Raw genomic sequence first — 23,595 nt, 5'->3', positions numbered from 1 at the left:
GGTAGGGCAGCTGCATACAGGGAACCCCAAAATGTAAACAGAAGACAGAGAAAAGACAGAACTCCTCAACAACTTCTTTGCCTCAGTCTTCTCCCAAAAGGAAATCTGTGTTCAGCCTGAGCAATATGGAGGAGACGAGGCAACAGAGGAAATGCAACCCAAAATAGGTAAAGATGTAGTCAAGGAATACCTGGCTACTCTAAATGAATGTGAGCCTCCAGGGACTGATAAATTGCATCCAAGTATGGAGACAGAAAAGCCAATGCACAGAATGAGCCCAGGTTTGCTAAATAAGAAAATATTTTATTGGTTATGTCCTTGGCAAAAGAAAGAAGAAAATGATAGGGCTGCTGCATACAGGGGATGAAGAAATGTAAACAGAAGACAGAGAAAAGGCAGAACTCCTCAACACTTTCTTTTCCTCAGTCTTCTCCCAAAGGGAAAACTGTGTTCAACCTGAGCAATATGGAATGGATGAAGCAATAGAGGAAATGCAACCTAAAATAGGTAAAGAAATAGTCAAGGAATACCTGGCCACTCTAAATGTATGTGAGTCTCCAGGGGCAGATGAATTACACCCAAGTAGGGAGACAGAAAAGCCAATGCACAGAATGAGCTCAGGTTTGCTAAATAAGAAAGTATTTTATTGGTTGTGTCCATAGCAAAAGAAAGCAGGAAATGGTAGGATTGCTGTGTACAGGGGACCGTAAAGTGTAAACAGAAGACAGAGAAAAGGCAGAACTCCTCAATACCTTCTTTTCCTCAGTCTTCTCCCAAAGGGAAATCTGTGTTCAACCTGAGGAATATGGAGCAGACGAGGCAATGGAGGAAATGCAACGCAAAATAGGTAAAGAAGTAGTCACGGAGTATCTGACTACTCTAAATGAATTCAAGTCTCCAGAGCCAGATGAATTGCACTCGAGTAGGGAGACAGAAAACCTGAGCAATATGGAGCGGACAAGGCAATGGAGGAAATACACAGAATGAGCCCATGTTTGCTAAATAAGAAAATACTTTTTTGGTTATGTCCGTAGCAGAAGAAAGAAGAAGGAAATGGTAGGGCTGCTGTGTACAGGGGACAGTGAAATGTAAACAGAAGACAGAGAAAAGACAGAACTCCTCAACACCTTCTTTGCCTCTGTCTTCTCCCAAAAGGAAATCTGTGTTCAGCGTGAGCAATATGGAACAGACGAGGCAACAGAGGAAATGCAACCCAAAATGGGTAAAGAAGTAGTCAAGGAATACCTGGCTACTCTAAATGAATGTGAGTCTCCAGGGCCAGATGAATTACATCCAAGTAGGGAGACAGAAAAGCTGTTAGGAATTGTGGGAGTTGAAGTCCAAAACACCTGGAGGGCCCAAGTTGGCCTATGCCTGGTGTAGATGCAACCTTGATTGAACGTCTTTTTGCAATATTTATATTGCAAGAGCGAATATTTATGTATTGTTTAAAAATCACAGAAAAAGTTCCGTAAAGGAGTAACATTTCGGTATGTGTACTTATGCCTGTGGCAAGATTTGCGTGCGCCCTGTATTTATAGTTTCTCTGAGTGCTAATCATTGTGAAACCGCCTGCAAATGTTAGCTTTCAGAATTGTCCCAAGCCATTAACCTGTTTGGTGACAATGGCTAATGTGTCTCTCAGCTAGATTATACCAGATCTATTTGTTCATAAAGGTTCTCAGCTGGTGCAAAGAAGGAGAAGGAGGAAAAATAGAAAATATCAGTATCCCCAGTTCACTGTGCTTTTGTATGTATGTATGTATGTATGTATGTATGTATGTATGTATTTAAGCAGGAAAAAGCTGAAGTCGAATCCCTAACCAGTTGACACTTGCTAGACAGTTGAACCATTTATTGTCTTTGTTTAAAGCACCAACATCCAGGAAATTGGATTACTTATTGCTGCATCTGGTCTGTTTACGCGCCACTGTCTGTGCACACTTAGTTGGAGGGTAACGGTACGTCTACACCAGGCGTGGGCAAACTTTCTAACTTGTGGGGCGCATGCTGGTACTCTCTGCTAAGAAGACTGGCTTCCCGATGATGGAAGGAAAGCAGGGAAGGAGGAAGGAAAGAGAGAAGGGAGAAAGGGATGGAAGGAGAAAGAGGGAGAGGGGGAAAGATGGAGGAAAGAGGGAAGGAAGGAAGGAGAAAGAGGGAGAGAGAGAAGGATGAAAGGGGAAAGAGGGAGGAAAGAAGGAAGGGACGAAAGGAAAGAAAGGAAGGATGAAAGGAAGGAAGGGAAGGGTAGAAGGAGAAAGAAAGAAGGAAGGAAGGAAAGACAAAAGGGAAGGAAGGATGAGATGGTGGACAGGAAAGAAGGAAGGGAAGGAGGAAGAAAAGAAAAGGAAGGGAGGAAGGGAAGGATGGAAGGAGAAAGAAGGAGAGGGGGTAGGAGGGAGGAAAGAAGGAAGGAAAGACAAACATGTGGAAGGGAAGGATGGAGGGAAGGGAAGGAGAAAGGAAAGAGAGAAGGGAGGGAGGAAGAAGGGAAGAGAGAAGAAAGGAAGGAAGGACGAAAGGGAGAAAGGGAAGGATGGAAGGAGAAAGAAGGAGAGGGGGTAAGAGGAAAGAAGGAAGGAAGGAAAGACAAAAGGGAAGGAAGGAAGGATAAAAGGGTGGAAGGGAAGGATGGAAGGAAGGGAAGGAGAAAAGGAAAGAGAGAAGGAAGGGAGGGAGGAAGAAGGAAAGAGAGAAGGAAGGAAGGACAAAAGGGAGGGAGGGAAGGATGGAAGGAGAAAGGGAGAGGGGAAAGGAGGGAGGAGTGAGGGAAGGAAGGATAAAAGGATAGAAGGGAAGGAGGAAGGAAAGAGAGAAAGGAGGAAGGGAGGAAGAGAAGAATGGATGGAAGGAATAGAAGAGGGAAGGAAAGAGAAGAAAGGCAGGATGAAAGGGGGAAGAGAATGGATGGAAGAAAGAAGGAGGAAGGAAAGAGAGAAGGAAGGATGAAAGGGTGGAAGAGAATGGATGGAAGGAGGCAGGAAAGGAAGAGGGAGGGAGGAAAGAGAAGGAAGGAAGGCAGGACAAAAGGAAGGAAAGAGAGAGAAGGAGGAAGGAATGAAGCAAAGAGAGAAGGAAAGAAGGAGAGGATGATGAGAGAGAGGAGGGCCTGAGAAAAGAGCCCAAGGAGCTGCATCCAGCCCCTGGGCCTGGGTTTACCCATACCTGGTCTACACTGTAGAATTAATACAGTTTGGCACCACTTTAAACTGCCATGGTTCAACACATTACAGAATCATGGCAGTTGTAATTTGCCGAAAAGTCAGACAACTTTGGAAGCGTAGGCTTTGCAAAACTGCAATTCCCATTATTCTATACCACGGAGCCATAGCAATGAAAGCGATGTCAAACTGCAATCAATCTCCCGGTGTAAATGGACCGCAAGTCAAATTGACTACTTGCACATTGCAGGTTGGAAGGGGAGGCATTGATCTGCAGGTAGAAAATAAAGTCATGGATCTACTGCAATAGTCGACCTCTGATGTAAAAATTACATATATATATATATATAAAGAGATTTTTTTTTCAACCCTGAAACTGTCATAAGGTAAAGCATCACATCCATGCGTGTGCGTATGTGTTTTTTAAGACCACACAAGCATCAAAACTTGGAGGAAAAGAACGGAGGGAAGGCTGCTTCTCTGCAACCCGCCAGGCGCATGGTGTGCATTGTCCTGCGCATAGGGTTGCCATAGTGATCCCAACAAGTGGAGAGGCGGATTCGAGATAGGCCGTTCCCTTTATCTCCCTGCCTAGATAACACTGTTTTTGTTGCCGGAGCCTTCGGAATAACATCTGTTTCCTCTTTGCAATTCCTAATCTCGGTTCCTGCATTGGCTTGGCACATGCAACATGTACATGTTGTTGTTGTGTTTTGAAGTTTAGGCTTTTTCTCTCCCTCTTCTTCCATCCCTTTGTCTTTTTCATACAGTTTCCCATTTTTATATATCCATACACTGTAGAATTAATGCAGTTGGACACCACTTTAACTGCCATGGATCACTGCAATTGTATCCTGGAAGTTGTAGTTTGCTGAGCCAACAGACCTTTTTGGCAGAGAAGAATGAAGATCTTGTAAAACTACAATTCTTGGGATTCCATAACATTGAGCCATGGCTGTTAACACGGTACCAAACTATTGACCTGTTCGGATCATAACCGATTGGGTAGCAGTGTTTTGGAAGTGTCCCTTTAGTTTACTGGCTAATGAGTGATCACTGGGCACGTAAATATCTTGTTTCTATTCGATGCTCTCAGCAAAGATTCAAGTAGACTTCTTCAAAATAATAAGTTTGTTTTACTCACAACTTTGTGCATTTAAAATACAGGCACATATCTTGTTAGGTTAAACTTTAAAACGTTTCTGTTTGTATCTTTAACTTAAAGTCTTTATCAGTCTCTGTGCTGGTACGGCTGTACCAGGAGCTCCAACTTTATTTTCTTTCTGTTATCTGTTTTGCAGTCATAGGGCAGGCCTCCTGTCCATCATAATTAAGCTTTGGTTCCACCCCTTGTTGAGGGCTCTGGGAGGGAAAGGAGCCATTTTTTTGGGCAGTCTCTCATAAGGAAGCTAAACTATAGGACGTAGACCAGGCCGTCCCGTAAAAAAGCTTCTTTTCTCAAGAACATCCGGGCAAACAGAAACAGAAATTCCAGGGGAAAGGTCCCAAGGCTCTGGCTGAGAGCTCACAGCCTCTCAGCCTCACAGCAATCAGAGGGAAAACAGCCCTGAAGTTTTCAAAGAATTCTCAGAGGGAGGACAGCACTACAGATCCACTGAACTCCATCTGAAATATCTACAAGCCTTGGCTGGTAGGTCTACTCAATACCCAGACACATTTGGAATCGGTAGTAGGACCCACACCGATGAGGCATAGATAGTAAACAGCCTGGGAGAGTTTAAATAGGGTTTTTTCCTACAGAGAAAGTACAGTTCATCAAAGTCAGGTACCAGTCCATTGAGGACTAGACTAAGAAAGCCTTGAAGTGTTGTTTGAACCATTGAAGATTTGTTATTTGTTCTATAATAAAGACTTTGTTGTATCATTAAAAACTCTAAAGCAGTGGTTTTCAACCTGGGGTCCCCAGATGTTTTTGGCCTACAACTCCCAGAAATCATAGAATCTAAGAGTTGGAAGAGACCTCCTGGGCCATCCAGTCCAACCCCATTCTGCCAAGAAGCAGGAACATCGCATTCAAATCACCTCCAACAGATGGCCATCCAGCCTCTGTTTAAAAGCTTCCAAAGAAGGAGCCTCCACCACACTCTGGGGCAGAGAGTTCCACTGCTGAACGGCTCTCACAGTCAGGAAGTTCTTCCTCATGTTCAGATGGAATCTCCTCTCTTGTAGTTTGAAGCCATTGTTCCTTGTCCTAATCTCCAAGGAAGCAGAAAACAAGCTTGCTCCCTCCTCCCTGTGGCTTCCTCTCACATATTTATACATGGCTATCATATCCCCTCTCAGCCTTCTCTTCTTCAGGCTAAACATGCCCAGCTCCTTAAGCTGTTCCTCATAGGGCTTGTTCTCCAGACCTTTTATCATTTTAGTCGCTCTCCTCTGGACACATTCCAGCTTGTCAATATCTCTCTTGAATTGTGGTGCCCAGAATTGGACACAATATTCCAGGTGTGGTCTAACCAAAGCGGAATAGAGCATGGGGAGCATGACTTCCCTAGATCTAGACACTAGGCTCCTATTGATGCAGGCCAAAATCCCATTGGCTTTTTTTGCCGCCACATCACATTGTTGGCTCATGTTTAACTTGTTGTCCACGAGGACTCCAAGATCTTTTTCACATGTATTGCTCTCGAGCCAGGCATTGTCCCCCATTCTGTATCTTTGCATTTCGTTTTTCCTGCCAAAGTGGAGTATCTTGCATTTGTCACTGTTGAACTTCATTTTGTCAGTTTTGGCCCATCTCTCTAATCTGTCAAGATCATTTTGAATCCTGCTCCTGTCCTCTGGACTATTGGCTATCCCTCCCAATTTGGTGTTGTCTGCAAACTTGATGATCCTGCCTTCTAGCCCTTCATCTAAGTCATTAATAAAGATCCTGAACAGGACTGGGCCCAGGACGGAACCCTGCGGCACTCCACTTCACTTCTTTCCAGGATGAAGAGGAAGCATTGGTGAGCACCCTCTGGGTTCGTCCATTTAACCAATTACAGATCCACCTCACCATACAGATCCACCTCATCCTAGCCAGTTTACCAGCTGTTAGGATTTCTGGGAGTTGTAGGCCAAAAACATCTGGGGACCCCAGGTTGAGAACCACTGCTCTAAAGACTATCACTTCAGAAAAATCGCTGAGAACCTCTCTTTGAGGCGCCCCTGGCTTCCCGCTGGGCTTAAAGTATACGTCCTATAGAAAAGACAGCTGTTACAGGCCCAGCGCGGATAGAACAGTCTCTACAAAACTATATTGCTCTGTACAGCTCTCTTTCATAACAGTCTACTTCCAAAGGACTCAAGCCTCAACTGGTTTCTAACTTCCTACACTGACTGACTTCTGTACCGACTGACACAATTCAAGTGACATTCTAAACAGTCGCTGAACCTGTGGCATGGTCTGCAGCCCCTCCCACTGCCTCAAGTATATAGAGATAAGGAAAACTGCAAACCAAAGAAGGCATACACTTCAGGAAATAAACAACACATTACTTACTTACTTACTTAGGCGATCCCTCGTTGTCGGAGTAGGATTGTCTTCCAAGTTCGGTGTACTGGCGGTGGGTCTGTAGGTGACTGTGGAGCCCTATTCTTGATTTGCACGTTCTCCCACTCACTGGGCATCGGTTTCCAGATGGAAGGCAGTCCCAGTCGGGGTTGGCTTGATGCGCCTTCCTCTTGGCATGTTTCTCCTTTTCACCCTCCATTCGTACCTCTTCGAATTCTACAGCAATGCTGGGCGATAGGGTCCACAGGCTGCTCTGGATGTGGGTGGATTGCAACTCCCATCATCTTGGGTCCATCCCTGCCAAACCCTACCAGTATTTTCTGTTGTTGTTGTTGTTGGTGGTGGTGGTGGTGGTTGTTATTTGAAAGGCCAATGGATACTCCACCTCAGACATCAGAAGAGCTGCAAGACCAAGAACAAGCCACGAGAGTAAAGATGAAGATCCACCCAGAGGAAAAGGGTTCCTGCCATACATCAAGGGAACCACTGACCGGAGAGAGAAGCTGATGAGGAAACACAACATACAAACCACCTACAGACCCACCAAGAAAATCCAACAAATGCTACGTTCAGCAAAGGACAAGAGGGATCCTCTCACTTCTGCAGGAGTCTACCGTGTACCATGGAGCTGTGGACAAGTCTACATAGGGACCACCAAACGCAGCAGCATTGCCCAGACACGACTCAAGGAACATGAAAGGCACTGCAGACTACTTCAGCCAGAGAAGTCAGCCATAGCAGAGCACCTGATGAACCAACCTGGACACAGCATATTATTTGAGAACACAGAAATGCTGGACCACTCTCACAACCACCATGTCAGACTACACAGAGAAGCCATTGACATCCACAAGCATGTGGACAATTTCAACAGAAAGGAGGAGACCATGAAAATGAACAAAATCTGGCTACCAGTGTTAAAAAAACTCTAAAATTACAACAGCAAAACAGCAGAGAGGAAACAACCAAGCACAGCTTAACACCTCTCAACAAAAGATTCTCCCAGGCTCAGCCAGGCCTTCAAATGCTAATGAAGGTGGTCAGTTAAAACATTCACACCTAGCTCCAGCAGACAAGAGTCCTTTGTCCCACCCTGTTCATTCCACAGATCTATAAACCCTTTTTCCTAGTTCCAACAGACCTCACTACCTCTGAGGATGCTTGCCATAGATGCAGGCGAAACGTCAGGAGAAAATTCCTCTAGAACATGGCCATATAGCCCGAAAAAACCCACAAGAACCTACTCAAAAATAATTGATTTTGACATTTGGGAGTTGTAGTTGTTGGGATTTATAGTTCACTTACAATCAAAAAGCATTCTGAACCCCACCATTGGAATTGAACCAAACTTGGCACACAGTTCTCCCGTGACCAACAGAAAATACTGGAAGGGTTTGGTAGGCAGTGTCCTTTGGTTTTGGAGTTGTAGTTCACCTACATCCAGAGATCACTGTTGACTCAAACAAGGATGGATCTGGACCAAATTCTACACGAAGACTCAAAATGCCCAAATGTGAACACTGGTGGAGTTTGTGGAAAATAGAATCTTGACATTTGGGAGTTGTATTTGCTGGGATTTATAGTTCACCTGCAATCAAGAGCATTCTGAACTCCAACAACGATGGAATTGAACCAAACTTGACACACAGTTCTCCCATGACCAACAGAAAATACTGGAAGGGTTTGGTAGGCAGTGTCCTTTGGTTTTGGAGTTGTAGTTCACCTACATCCAGAGATCAATGTGGACTCAAACAATGATCGATCTGGAAAAACTTCTACACAAAGACTCAATATGCCCAAATGTGAACACTGGTGGAGTTTGGGGAAAATAAAATCTTGACATTTGGGAGTTGTAGTTGCTGGGGTTTATAGTTCACCTACAATCACAGAGCATTCTGAACCCCACCAATGATAGAATTGGGCCAAACCTCCCACACAGAACCCCCATGTGGGCCACAGCAACGCGTGGCAGGGGAACAGCTAGTATAGAATAGATGTTTTGTTTGCAAAAGTCAGTGTTTACCTTCTGAAAAGCTTTACGGTGTATTTCTTCCCCTGTATCCTGTTTCATCTATGCTGATGATTGTGCCATTACCGCTCAAGCAGGGAGCTTTGAGATGGTTGAACAGAAGGTCTGCGAAGCTCTAGGTGTTCTTACTGCCTATTACAGGGAAAACCAACTGACCCCTAATCCATCTAAAACACAGACATGTGCCTTTCACCTTAAGAACAGACAAGCATCCCAAGCTCTGGGGATCACCTGGGAAGGAATCCCACTGGAGCATTGCAGCGCACCAAGTACCTGGGAGTCACTCTGGACCGTGCTCTGACCTACAAGAAGCACTGCCTGAACACCAAGCAAAAAGTGAGTGCTAGAAACAATATCATACGAAAGCTGACTGGCACAACCTGGGGATCACAACCAGACACAGTGAAGACATCTGCCCTTACGCTATGCTACTCTGCTGCTGAGTATGCATGCCCAGTGTGGAACACATCTCACCACACTAAAACAGTGGATGTGGCTCTTAATGAGACATGCCGCATTATCACGGGGTGTCTGTGCCCTACACCACTGGAGGAATTACACTGTTTAGCCGGTATTGCACCACCTGACATCCGCCGGGAAGTAGCAGCCAATAAGTGAAAGGACCAAGGCAGTGACATCTCCAGCTCATCCCCTGTTTGGGTATCAGCCAGCATGTCAACGACTTAAATCTAGAAATAGTTTTCTAAAATCTACAGAGACACTCGCTGGAACACCTCAGCAAGCGAGAGTTCAAAAGTGGCAGGCTTAAACCCAGCACCTCAATCTGTAGGTGATACCAGATGAGAGACTCCCTCCTGGGCTCACAGAAGACTGGGTGACTTGGAAGGCGCTGAACAGACTGCGCTCTGGCACCACGAGATGCAGAGCCAACCTCAAGAAATGGGGCCACAAAGTGGAATCCTCGGCATGCGAGTGCGGAGAAGAGCAAACCACTGACCACCTGCTGCAATGCACCCTGAGCCCTGGCACATGCACAAGGGAGGACCTTCTTGCGGCAACACCAGAGGCACTCCAAGGGGCCAGATACTGGTCAAAGGACATTTAATCAGCTACCAAGTTTGCAAAATTTGTGGGGTTTTTTATCTGTTTGTTTGTTTTGTTCTGTTAGAAATGTAAAACAATGTTCTGGTTGCGGATGACACGATACATAAATAATATCCTACCATAAACTCATATATAGCATAGCTGCGCTGCACTATACTCTGCTGTAGATGCCCAATATTCCTATAGTGCAGATTGTACGTTGCAGCTCACTTCCCTGACCTTCTATATGACCTCCCCTTAAAACCCCGCTCTTGCCTTTCTTTGTCATGACAGCCTGTTCTTTCTTGCTGTTCCTTGTGGCTGAGATGAAGGCGCTGATAACACCCCGTGTTGCGTATTGCGGCCTTTAATACGAGGCGATATAATTTCCAAACCCAAAGCCGCACCGTCCAAGAAACGCCCTTAAGCTTGTGCAAGCCCTGACCACTGAAAACAAAAGCAAATCCATCTCTGCTTTCCATGTTTGCGGTATATTGTCCTCACAGCTTTGGCACATGCATGGCTCACCGGCAGCGCACCAAATAAATTATGTGTGTCTTGGATGGAAATAAATCTTTCCCAGCTCAAAGAAATCCCGAAATGCTTACTGGGCTGAGTTGCCAAGGAGAAGGCAAAACCTTTGTTTTCCTCTAAAAGAAGGGTCTCCAGGGGTCTTTTGGGCTTCTGAGTCACCCACCGCGGCCTCCAAAGACCTTTTCATTGATTCCCTTTTGTCTTTTATGGGAATGGGTCGATGTGTAGGAGTGCTAATACAAGATCCAAGGCATGAAAGCACTGGGTGAAATTCCGTGGAAAATGGAAAATATTTCACATCATACCCAAGATAGGTGAATGTTGATGAGCGACTGTAATGGCACATTTTTCTCTATCTATATAAATAAAAATGCAATGTTCGTTTGTGGGATTAACAGAACTCAAAAATCACTGGACGAATTGACACCGAATTGACACAAGACTCCTAACAACCCAATGTATGTCCTTCACTCAAAAAAATTGATTTTGTCATTTGGGAGTTGTAGTTGCTGGGATTTATAGTTCCCCTACAACCAAAGAACATTCTGAACCCCACCAACGATGGAATTGAACCAAACTTGGCACACAGTTCTCCCATGACCAACAGAAAATACTGGAAGGGTTTGGTGGGGAGTGTCCTTTGGTTTGGGAGTTGTAGTTCACCTACATCCAGAGATCACTTTGGACTCAAACAATTATGGATCTGGACCAAACTCTACAAGAATACTCAATATGCCCAAATGTGAACACTGGTGGAGTTTGGGTAAAATAGAATCTTGACATTTGGGATGTGCAGTTGTTGGGATTTATAGTTTACCTACAATCACAGAGCATTCTGAACCCCACCAACGATGGAATTGAACCAAACTTGGCACACAGTTCTCCCACGACCAACAGAAAATACTGGAAGGGTTTGGTGGGGAGTGTCCTTTGGTTTTGGAGTTGTAGTCCACCTACATCCAGAGATCACTGTGGATTCAAAACCATTTTCTCTATCTATCTATATAAATAAAAATGTAATTAAAGTTCAGTGTATTGATGAAGACCTTGGCAGTTCTCCCGGTTTCCCTGGCCATGGTCTTGAAAGATTTCTAGGATATCAAGTACGGTTAGTGGATTGCTAACAGGTTCCAGTATTTTACAGTGTGGCTTTGGGTTTTGTTTTTGTCCATTTAAATTCATGTTTGCTGATTTTGCTGTGGCTTTTGACTTGCATTTTTCCTTTATTTTGTAATCATTTTTCTTCAATAAAAAAGGATTGTTTTTCACAGTCAAGTGTGGTGGACAGTTATCTTAGGGCCTCGTTCCCTGCTCTGGATTGCAACAATAACTAACTAAATAAATAAAAAGTATAGCTCACATTGATTTCCTTTTCAACAGGGCTCTGATCCTTTAGCGCAGTCGCAGCGGAGCAAGTTGCAGCACCGCCGGGCGCGGATCAACCAGCAGATCAACAAAGAGATGCGGATGCGAGCTGGTGCTGAAAACCTTTTCAGGTTAGCCTTTTCCCATTCCCAAGACTATCTTTCTTAGCATCCTAGAGTTGGAAGGGACCCCAAGAGCTATCCAGACCAACCCCTTCCTACCAGGTAGGAAGACACATTAAAGCACTCCTGACAAATGCCCATCTGGTCTATGTTGAAGGAGACTCTACCAGACTCTGAGGCTAATATTCAGGTGGAAATCTCTTTTCTTAGCATTTGTATCCATTGTGTCCTAGTGTTTGGAGCAATAGAAATAGTCCATCTTCAATATGGCATCCTTTAAAATATGTAAACAAAACTTGCCCTCTTTCAGTGTTCTCTTTTCTAGGCTTCTCCATAGGGATTCATGTGGTTATTATTCCAGGTGAGCTCTGACCAAAGCTGAATAGAGTGGGACTATCACTCCCCATGTTGTAGGCACTATACTCCTATTGGCTTGAATTGCATTGGCTTTTGTAGCTGCAGCATCACGCTGTTGGCTCATGTTGTGGTCTGCTAAGAGTCCCAGATCCCTTGCACTTGGGGTATTTTCAAGTTGGGTGTCTCCCATTCAATATGACATACTTTTAAATATGTAAGCATAGCTATCACGTCCCCCAATGCAGGGTAAAGCGAATTACTGTATATACTCGAGTATAAGACTAATTTTTCAGCCCCTTTTTTAGGCTAAAAAAAGTTCCCCTTGGCTTATACTCGAGTCAAGGTTATTTATTATTTTACTCTGTTATTAGTATTATTTTTATTACATTTATTATTCTACTTTATTATTATTTTTATTATTACCTTTACATTATTTTACTGTGCTATTACTTTTATTACATTTATTATTTTACTCTATGTATATTATTATTACATTTATTATTTTACTCTATTACTGTTATTAAATTTTCATTATTTACTCTATTATTATTATTATTATTACATTTATTATTTCACTCTCATTATTATTATTATTACATGTTATTTTACTGTACTATTATTTTATTGCATTTATTATTTTACTTTGTATTATTATTACATTTATTATTTTATTCGATTAGTGATTAAATGTCCATTATTTACTCTATTATTATTATTATTATTATTATTATTGCATTTATTTTTTACATTATTATTATTATTACATTTACATTATTTCACTCTACTATTATTTTATTATATTTAATATTTCACTCTCATTATCATTATTATTATTATTATTATTATTACATTTATTATTTTATTCTATTACTGTTATTAAATGTCCATTATTTACTCTATTATTACATTTATTTTTTTACATTATTATTATTACATTTACATTATTTTACTGTACTATTATTTTTATTGCATTTATTATTTTACTCTATTTATTATTATTATTGCATTTATTATTTTACTCTATTACCTTTATTAAATTTCCATTATTTACTCTATTATTATTATTATTATTATTTTCTATTTATTATTATTATTATTACATTTATTATTTTCTTCTATTACTGTTATTAAATGTCCATGATTTACTCTATTATTACATTTATTTTTTTACATATTATTATTACATTTACATTATTTTACTGTACTATTATTTTATTACATTTATTATTTCACTCTCATTATCATTATTATTATTATTATTATTAGATTTATTATTTTACTCTATTACCTTTATTAAATTTCCATTATTTCCTCTATTATTATTATTATTATTATTATTATTATTATTGCATTTATTATTTTACTCTATTACCTTTATTAAATTTCCATTATTTCCTCTATTATTATTATTATTATTATTATTATTATTGCATTTATTATTTTATTCTATTACTGCTATTAAATGTCCATTATTTACTCTATTATTATTATTATTATTATTATTATTACATTTATTATTTTACTCTATTAGTGTTATTAATTTTCCATTATTTACTCTATTATTATTATTATTATTATTACATTTATTATTTTACTCTCATTATTATTATTATCTTAACATTATTTTACTGTGCTATTATTTTTATTACATTTATTATTTTACTCTATGTATTATTATTATTACTACTACATTAATTATTTTACTCTCTTTATTATTATTGGAAGGATACGTAAGCACATTTACATTGAGGAAGGTTAGCATAATGGTTTCATCGGAGTTGGACAGTCTTATCTTAAATTACAGTTTTATGTAAATACACAAAAACATTTAACCTACTGATTATTATCAGTAGCAGCTGCATTTCCCACCCTCGGCTTATACTTGAGTCAATACATTTTCTCAGTTTCTTATGGTAAAATTAGGTTCCTTGGCTTATATTCGGGTCGGCTTATACTCAAGTATATACGGTACTCGATCTGTTCTAGACACCGTACTCTTTATTGATGCAGCCTAGAATTGAGTTGGCCTTTTATTTCACTTTGAAGTATACCTTCAAGCCAATGAAAGCCCACCATCTGGCCTTGGGCATGTCACACACTTTCAGACAAACAAATCTTGCCAAGGAAACCCTGCGAAAGAGTGTCCATAAGTCAAGAAATGACTTGAAGGCACACAGGAACAATGTGTCAAGGTCTTGATTACCTGGATCTTGCCAGGTGACTCACAGGAAACTGAAATGACTCGGTACTTTCCCAGACTGGGTGCAAGTTTGATTGAGAAAGACGCAGTTGTCGGGGTCAGACGTTGAGAGCTGAGTAAGGGAACAAAGAGAGAAGGAGGCTGACGTTGCACCAGAAGGGCAAGCTGCGCTATGCTCAAATGCTCAGATGCATGATGAGACATTTGCCAATAGAACAAACTCCAGAGTTCAGCTTTTCTGATGAAACCTTGAGGTTTTTCAGAAGTGGTGATTGGCACACTGGGTGCAGTGCCTCAAGACCTTGGCCTGCACTTAAACACAATCGGCGCTGACAAGATTACCATCTGCCAGCTGCAAAAGGCCACCTTACCTGGGATCTGCACACATTATTCGCCAATGCATCACACAGTCCTAGGCACTTGGCACGTGTCTGATGTGTGATCCAATACAACAGCCAGCAGAGTGATCTTGTTTTCTGTGGAATCATTTTGTTGTGTATCAAATAATAATACTCTGCCAGCTGCAAAAGGCCACCTTACCGGGATCTGCACACATTATTCGCCGATACATCACACAGTCCTAGAGTGTCTGCTGTGGACTCATCTTGTTGTATTTCAAATAATTTATTTATCGTGGCAGTATCAACCAGACAATTGTATTACGTTTTTAACAACTTTTTAACAAACAGACAAAACAGAGTTTGCAAGCTTGGTAGTTGATTAAATGTCCTTTGACCAGTATCTGGCCCCTTGGAGTGCCTCTGGTGTTGCTGCAAGAAGGTCCTCCATTCTGCATGTGGCAGGGCTCAGGTTGCATTGCAGCAGGTGGTCAGTGGTTTGCTCTTCTCCACGCTCGCATGTCGTGGATTCCACTTTGTGCCCCATTGCTTAAGGTGGGCTCTGCATCTCGTGGTGCCAGAGCGCAGCCTGTTCAGCGCCTTCCAAGTCGCCCAGTCCTCTGTGTGCCCAGGAGGGAATCTCTCATTTGGCATCAGCCATTGATTGAGGTTCTGGGTTTGAGCCTGCCACTTTTGGACTCTCACTTGCTGAGGTGTTCTGGTGAGTGTCTCTGTAGATCTTAGAAAACTATTTCTTGATTTAAGTCATTGATGTGCTGGCTGATACCGAAACATGGGATGAGCTGGAGGTGTCTCTGCCTTGGTCCTTTCACTATTGGCTGCTACTTCCCAGCGGATGTCAGGTGGTGCAATACCAGCTAAACAGTGTAATTTCTCCAGTGGTGTAGGGCGCAGACTCCCCGTGATGATGCAGCATGTCTCATTAAGAGCCACATCCACTGTTTTAGTTTGGTGAGATGTGCTCCACACTGGGCATGCATACTCAGCAGCAGAGTAGCATAGCACAAGGGCAGATGTCTTGACTGTGTCTGGTTGTGATCCCCAGGTTGTGCCACTCAGCTTTCGTATGATATTGTTTGTAGCACCCACTTTTTGCTTGATGTTCAGGCAGTGCTTCTTGTAGGTCAGAGCACGGTCCAGAGTGACTCCCAGGGATTTGGGTGCGCTGCAATGCTCCAGTGGGATTCCTTCCCAGGTGATCCTAATAATAAAAAACGTATACAAAATAGTGTGATTTTGATGGGTGTGATTCAACAGAGATTAACAATAACACAGCTGTTCGATCCTACATTGGGAGAAAATTGGGATATAAATGAAACAACTAAACTTTTTGGCTTTATTGCTGCATTTAGGAATGCCTTGCTAAGCAAATAGAGAGGTGAAAAGGGTGAGGGGTAGTTTGGGTCATGAATCTGCTCTCTTGCTAGAAATGGGAAGAATGTGTGGGAGACTTTGTTCCTTGAGAAGTAATTAGAAAGCATCTCTGAAGCAAAATGGATCGCTGACTCAGACCTTTCCTCTCCTCCTCCTCTTCTTCTTCCAGGGCCACCAGTAACCACAAAGTCAAGGAGACGGTCGCCTTAGAGCTCAGTTACGTCAACTCTAACCTGCAGCTGCTCAAGGAAGAACTGGAAGAGCTGAACAGCTCCATGGATGTGTATCAGAACGACAGGTAGGACGACAGAGCAAAGAATCGTGGAATCCTAATTGGAATAGACCCCCAAAGGCCATCTAGCCCAGCCCAATTCTGTCGCAATCCAAGCCCTCCTAACACACCCTGTCCTCTGGGATCTATATGTGTGCTGCAGAAAAATCCTGCCGATCCAAAGGTCAGCAGTTCAATCTCGGCTTGGGTGAGCACCCACTGTTAGCCCCAGCTCACCTAGCAGGTTGAAAGCAGAAATAGTAAAGGTAAAGGTTTACCCCTGAGATTCCTGCTGATTGAAAGGTCAGCAATTCGATCCCAACTTGGGTGAGCACCCACTGTTAGCCCCAGCTCACCTGCTCATCTAGCAGGTTGAAAGCAGAAATAGAAAAGGTAAAGGTTTTCCCCTGACATTAAGTCCAGTTGTGCCTGACTCTGAGAAGTGGTGCTCATCTCCATTTCTAAGCTGAAGAGCCGGTGTTGTCCATAGACACCTCAGGTCACGTGGCTGGCATGACTGCATGGAGCGCCATTACCTTCTTGCTGGAGCGGTACCTATTGATCTACTCACATTTGCATTTTTTTGAACTGCTAGGGTGGTAGAAGCTGGGGCTAACATCAGGAGTTCATGCTGCTCCCCGGATTCGAACCTGTGACCTTTCGGTCAACAAGTTCAGCAGCTCAGCACTTTAACTCACTGCGCCAAAGCAGAAATGCGAGTAGATAAATAGGTATCACTTTTAGCGAGGAGGCAATAAAGGAATTATGATGCCCAGGGTGGGAGAAAGAATTATTCAATGCTAATCAAGGTGCCCAATTGCAACATTCACACCTGCCTCGAGCAGTCAAGAGTTATAAACCCCACTTGCCTAGTTTCCAACAGACCTCGCAACCTCTGAGGATGCCTGCTATAGATGTGGGTGAAGCGTCAGGAGAGAATGCTTCTGGAAAATGGCAAGACACCCTGGAAAACTCATAGCAACCCAATAGTAGTAGTAGTAATAATAATAATAATAATAATAACAATAACAACAACAACAACAACAATATACATCACACAGTCCTAGACACTTGGGAAGTGTCCGACGTGTGATCCAATACAACAGCCAGAAGAGTGATCTTGTCTGCTGTGGACTCATCTTGTTGTGATAATAATAATAATAATAATAATAATAATAATAATAATAATAATGTACATCACACAGTCCTAGACATTTGGGAAGTGTCCGACTTGGGACTCAATACAACAGCCAGCAGAGTGATCTTATCTGCTGTGGACTCATCTTGTTGTGTCTTTAATAATAATAATAATAATAATAATAATAATAATAATAATATACATCACACAGTCCTAAACACATGGGAAGTGTCCGACGTGTGATCCAATACAACAGCCAGAAGAGTGATCTTGTCTACTGTAGACTCATCTTGTTGTGTTTCAAATAATAATAATAATAATAATAATAACAATAACAACAACAACATACATCACACAGTCCTAGACACTTGGGAAGTGTCTGACGTGTGATCCAATACAACAGCCAGAAGAGTGATCTTGTCTGCTGTGGACTCATCTTGTTGTGATAATAATAATAATAATAATAATAATAATAATAATAATAATAATAATAATATACATCACACAGTCCTAGACACTTGGGAAGCATTCGACGTGTGATCCAATACAACAGCCAGAAGAGTGATCTTGTCTGCTGTGGACTCATCTTATTGTGTTAATAATAATAATAATAATAATAATAATAATAACAATAACAACAACAATATACATCACACAGTCCTAGACACTTGGGAAGTGTCCGACGTGTGATCCAATACAACAGCCAGAAGAGTGATCTTGTCTGCTGTGGACTCATCTTGTTGTGATAATAATAATAATAATAATAATAATAATAATAATAATAATAATGTACATCACACAGTCCTAGACATTTGGGAAGTGTCCGACTTGGGACTCAATACAACAGCCAGCAGAGTGATCTTATCTGCTGTGGACTCATCTTGTTGTCTCTTAAATAATAATAATAATAATAATAATAATAATAATAATAATATACATCACACAGTCCTAAACACATGGGAAGTGTCCGACGTGTGATCCAATACAACAGCCAGAAGAGTGATCTTGTCTACTGTAGACTCATCTTGTTGTGTTTCAAATAATAATAATAATAATAATAACAATAACAACAACAACATACATCACACAGTCCTAGACACTTGGGAAGTGTCTGACGTGTGATCCAATACAACAGCCAGAAGAGTGATCTTGTCTGCTGTGGACTCATCTTGTTGTGATAATAATAATAATAATAATAATAATAATAATAATAATAATAATAATAATATACATCACACAGTCCTAGACACTTGGGAAGCATTCGACGTGTGATCCAATACAACAGCCAGAAGAGTGATCTTGTCTGCTGTGGACTCATCTTATTGTGTTAATAATAATAATAATAATAATAATAATAATAATAATAATATACATCACACAGTCCTAGACACTTGGGAAGTGTCTGACGCCCTCTATTTGCATGGCTCCTGATGCCTACATTGTCCAAGGTTTCAGTCTGTTTACTCTCGCTAAGCTGTTGTCTCGTATTCATTTGCCTTTCAAACGTCGTCCTTTGCTTTGCTCGTAAGCTGGTTCCTTCTTCTGTAAGCTCCATAATTACTTTGAAAAGAATTACTGCCCGGTCCTTATCTCCTTAAGAGCTCATCTTGCCACTGAGCTGGACTCGGTGTGGCCGCCTCTGCAAACCTCTCTTTCTTTCGCTCTTGTTTTTAATCCTTTCGGAAAGGGACGGGAATCTCTCCTTCGCCGTGTCAGGATTTCGGGGCTCGGAATAATATTTTGGCTGGGTTTATCCCCAGCCACTCCCTTGAGTTCTTCCTCCGCACTTGGCTCAGTCTATAATCTCTGCATTTCTGCAGGATGTAACGTTTGCCACGAGTCCCTTTCCCATCATTTTGAATATTCTGCTGTTTACATATTTGCGTTCTGTTTTGCCAAAACAATTCAACAAATAATATTGAGCAATTTACCAACAAAAAAAAATCAGTTCCTATAGTTTGACATTCAAAATTGTAATTCAATTTCTCTCTTCCCTCCATTTTTTTCAGATGCATCTACATCAGGCATGGGTAAATTTTTATTATTATTATTATATGAGGGTTGAATGAAAAGTTATGCCTCCACCTTCGTTACTTGGGTTTGGATGGGAATATATTGTTGTTCATTCGTTCAGTCGTCTCCGACTCTTTGTGACTTCACGGACCACCCCACGCCAGAGCTCCCTGTCGGCCGTCACCACCCCCAGCTCCTTCAAGGTTAGTCCAGTCACTTCAAGGATGCCATCCATCCATCTTGCCCTTGGTCTGCACCTCTTCCTTTTACCTTCCACTTTCCCCAGCATCATTGTCTTCTCTAGGCTTTCCTGTCTCCTCATGATGTGGCCAAAGTACTTCAGCTTTGTCTCTAGTTTCCTTCCCTCCAATGAGCAGCCGGGCTTTATTTCCTGGAGGATGGACTGGTTGGATCTTCTCGCAGTCCAAGGCACTCTCAGAACGTTCCTCCAACACCACCGTTCAAAAGCATCGATCTTCCTTCGCTCAGCCTTCCCTAAGGTCCAGCTCTCACATCCGTAGGTGACTACAGGGAAGACCATGGCTTTGACTAGGCAATGGATCTTTGTTGCCAGTCTGATGTCTCTACTCTTTACTATTTTATCGAGATTGGACATTGCTCTCCTCCCAAGAAGGAAGTGTCTTCTGATTTCCTGGCCACAGTCTGCATCTGCAGTCATTTTTGCACCTAGAAATACAAAGTCTGTCACGGCCTCCACATTTTCTCCCTCTATTTTCCAGTTGTCAATGATTCTTGTTGCCATCATCTTGGTTTTTATATGTTTAGCTGCAACCCAGCTTTTGCGCTTTCTTCTTTCACCTTGATTAGAAGGGAATATATTAGAATCATAGAATCATGGAATCATAGAATCCTAGAGTTGGAAGAGACCTGGTGGGCCATCCAGTCCAACCCCATTCTGCCAAGAAGCAGGTGTATTGCATTCAAATCACCCCTGACAGATAGCCACCCAGCCTCTGTTTAAAAGCTTTCAAAGAAGGAGCCTCCACTACGCTCCAGGGCAGAGAGTTCCTCTGCTGAACGGCTCTCACAGTCAGGAAGTTCTTCCTCATGTTCAGATGGAATCTCCTCTCTTGTAGTTTGAAGCCATTGCTCCATTGCGTCCTAGTCTCCAGGGAAGCAGAAAACAAGCTTGCTCCCTCCTCCTCCCTGTGGCTTCCTCTCACATATTTATACATGGCTATTATATCTCCTCTCAGCCTTCTCTTCTTCAGGCTAAACATGCCCAGCTCCTTAAGCCGCTCCTCATAGGGCTTGTTCTCCTGACCCTTGATTGTGGATCCTCTGGACATATTCCAGCTTGTCAATATCTCTCTTGAATTGTGGTGCCCAGAATTGGACATAATATTCCAGGTGTGGTCTAACCAAAGCGGAATAGAGGGGTAGCATGACTTCCCTAGATCTAGACACTGTGCTCCTATTGATGCAGGCCAAAATCCCATTGGCTTTTTTTTGCCGCCACATCACATTGAGTTTTAATAAATCAAAAGCAGAAATAATCCTTAGAATGTGCTCTTTAACGACCACTATTCGCTTTCCCACATAATCACCAGACAATTGGATACATTTCTGCCAATGATGAACAAGTTTTCTGAAGCCGTCATGGAAGAAGTCGACACTCTATTTCCGCAACCCATAGTGCACAGATCTTCCGATAGCCAAGCAAAGCAATAATGTGACCCACACGTTCTTGTGAAATGCTGATTAAGCTTGAAATTTCTCTCTGAGTAATACAACAGTCATCCTGAATCAATCTGTCAACCTTTTGCTTGTGAAACTCGGTGGTTGCTGTCACAGGACGTCCAACTCTTTGCTTGTCATGCAAGTCAGATGTTCCCACCTCAACATCTTTAAACTTACTCACCCAGTGATGCACAGTACTCACATTAACACAATCACCATCAACAGCTTGCATTCTCTGATGAATCTCCTTTGGGGTGACACCTTCTGCTGTCAAGAATTCAGTGACTGCACACTGCTTAAGGCGCTTTGACTGACCGTCTGCGCAGGGTTCCATACTTTGTTCTTTAACAACACAACCATTCAATGCTAAGGCTTCCTGCCAAAATGGAACTGTAGAGGAGAGTCTACTGAACAAGCCAGTACCTGCCACATACCAGTACTACCATCTTTTGAGAAGTTACGAAGGTGGAGGCATTACTTTTCATTCAACCCTCGTATTTATCTGCTTTGAGGAGACTCAAAGCAGCTTGACATAAAATTAAATATAAACAGTATTAAAGAATTCCCAATTTAAAAATCATTAAAACATATACAGAGTCAACCAACTCTGACTCCAAAACTTACTCCGACTTCAGTTCCAAAACTCTGCAACTTTACAGTCCTCGTGCCAAGTTCTTGACATCCTAGCACCTTTGGGAGGATGCAATAAAAATTCTGTTAAAGATCTCATTTTGATATATGTAAAGAGTCCACCAGTTTGTAAAAGATGGCACCCAGTTTATAATCATGCCACCAATTTGTAACGGTTTGTAAAGGAGCCACCACTTTGTAAGGACTTATTAAATTGATAACACAACTAATAGCTTGTAATATTGATTTGTGCTTTCTTCAATGTGTAGCGTGGCTTAACTTGAAAGTATTTGTAACAGAGACTTGGCTTTAGAAGAAACTGTAACAAGTTTATTGACGTATAGAAGAAGCTTGATGGTTTCAATGTTTCTCAACTCTTAGAGGCACATATTTTCAGAGGTTACATTTATAACATTTCATAAACCAACTCTTAAGAGGACTATTCCTTCTATTAAATAGGTTTTAAACTTATTTTCCTTCAAAATGTGTTTCTTTCTTTAACATATTACTTCAGATACAAGTTTGTTCTTTCCTTACATTATTTCTGTTGCAGTAAAGATTCTTATTAGGGTTCTCTCCCCTTTTGCTCATACACTGACTAATAATATAAATAAGTCAACTCAACCTATCTAAACTACACAGGCTAAAAAGCCCCAAACCCTCCGGATTCTCCACACAGTAGAATCAGCCTCTCCCTGTAGTTCTTAGACTACAGACTACCTTACTGGTTCTTAACACACAACAGAACCAGCCTTCCCTGTAGTTCGCTGACTACAGACTGATGGTTTTAAAATGGCTGCCCTGCCAAGTGGCAGTTGGCTCCGCCCCTTTTTCCATGGCAACTCAGCTCAAAGTGAGTTGAGCTAGCTACCATCCCCCCAATCATGCTAGTTTAAATACTTACCCTTTTAAACACCTATCTATTATTATACATATCTGTAGATTAAAATTCACACTTCACCCCAATATATTTCCTTCTTTTTCAGTGATTCTATCAGTGTTCCCATGATCCCTTTGGGGCTGAAGGAGACCAAAGAGTTGGACTGGGAAGCACCCCTGAAGGTAAGCGCTCCACCTTTTATGGATTAGTATCATCCATGTGATTCATACATTTCTGTTCTGAAGGGATGGCATCTACACTGTAGAATGAACGCAGCTTGACCCCAAGAGTGTTGTTTCCATCTTCGTGCTCCTAGGAAATGATTTGGGATCACTACGGTGAAGATGGCGCCTCGTACGAGACGGAGATCCAAAGCCTCATGGAGCTGCGGCAGGTATGCCAACTTTGGGGAGTCTTCCATATAGGTCTGGTAGGAGCCAACTTTGGCCCTTCCTCCAGGTGTTTTGGACTTCAACTCCCACAATTCCTAACAGCCAGTAGAATTGTGGGAGTTGAAGTCCAAAACACCTGGAGGGACGGTCAAAGTTGGTCCATACCTGAGACAGATTGTAGTCTACATTGTTTGTTTTTGTCTTTAATGTTTTGCCTTTCTCCGAACAGGCCATGCGGACTCCCAGCCGGAACGAAGCCGGTCTGGAGCTGCTTATGGAGTATTACAGCCAGCTCTACTTCCTCGACAACCGCTTCTTCCCTCCCAATAAGAACCTGGGCCTCTTCTTCCACTGGTCAGTCAAGGGCCTTGATTGATCCCATCAAGGGAATGAGTCCATTCTTAGCTAGTTGCATCTCTCTCTTAACTTTATCGGGTTTGATTACACTTATGTAGCAACCTTTTCTGTTCCTGGTTCGAAAGTGTTATTTCCAGTTTAATTGTTC

The 23,595-nt window shown here is 42.0% G+C and overlaps 1 protein-coding gene across 3 annotated transcripts in view; it reads left to right on the top strand.

Annotated features, from left to right (window-relative positions):
- RHPN1 (rhophilin Rho GTPase binding protein 1) overlaps positions 1-23,595 on the top strand; it is a 57,808-nt gene that overhangs the window by 8,881 nt on the left and 25,332 nt on the right. For all 3 annotated transcript variants that reach the window (XM_060775967.2, XM_067467243.1, XM_067467242.1), the window contains 5 exons: positions 11,669-11,784; positions 16,235-16,363; positions 22,805-22,880; positions 23,015-23,092; positions 23,320-23,444. In XM_060775967.2, the coding sequence (XP_060631950.2) occupies positions 11,750-11,784; positions 16,235-16,363; positions 22,805-22,880; positions 23,015-23,092; positions 23,320-23,444 (443 nt within the window). In that variant the 5' untranslated portion in view covers positions 11,669-11,749. The remainder of the gene's footprint in view (positions 1-11,668; positions 11,785-16,234; positions 16,364-22,804; positions 22,881-23,014; positions 23,093-23,319; positions 23,445-23,595) is intronic.

The sequence above is a fragment of the Anolis sagrei genome, chromosome 4 (assembly GCF_037176765.1).
Source record: "Anolis sagrei isolate rAnoSag1 chromosome 4, rAnoSag1.mat, whole genome shotgun sequence".
NCBI lineage: Eukaryota > Metazoa > Chordata > Lepidosauria > Squamata > Dactyloidae > Anolis > Anolis sagrei.
The sequence above is the reverse complement of the archived record's forward strand: the minus strand, read 5'-3'. Positions and strand labels throughout refer to the sequence as shown.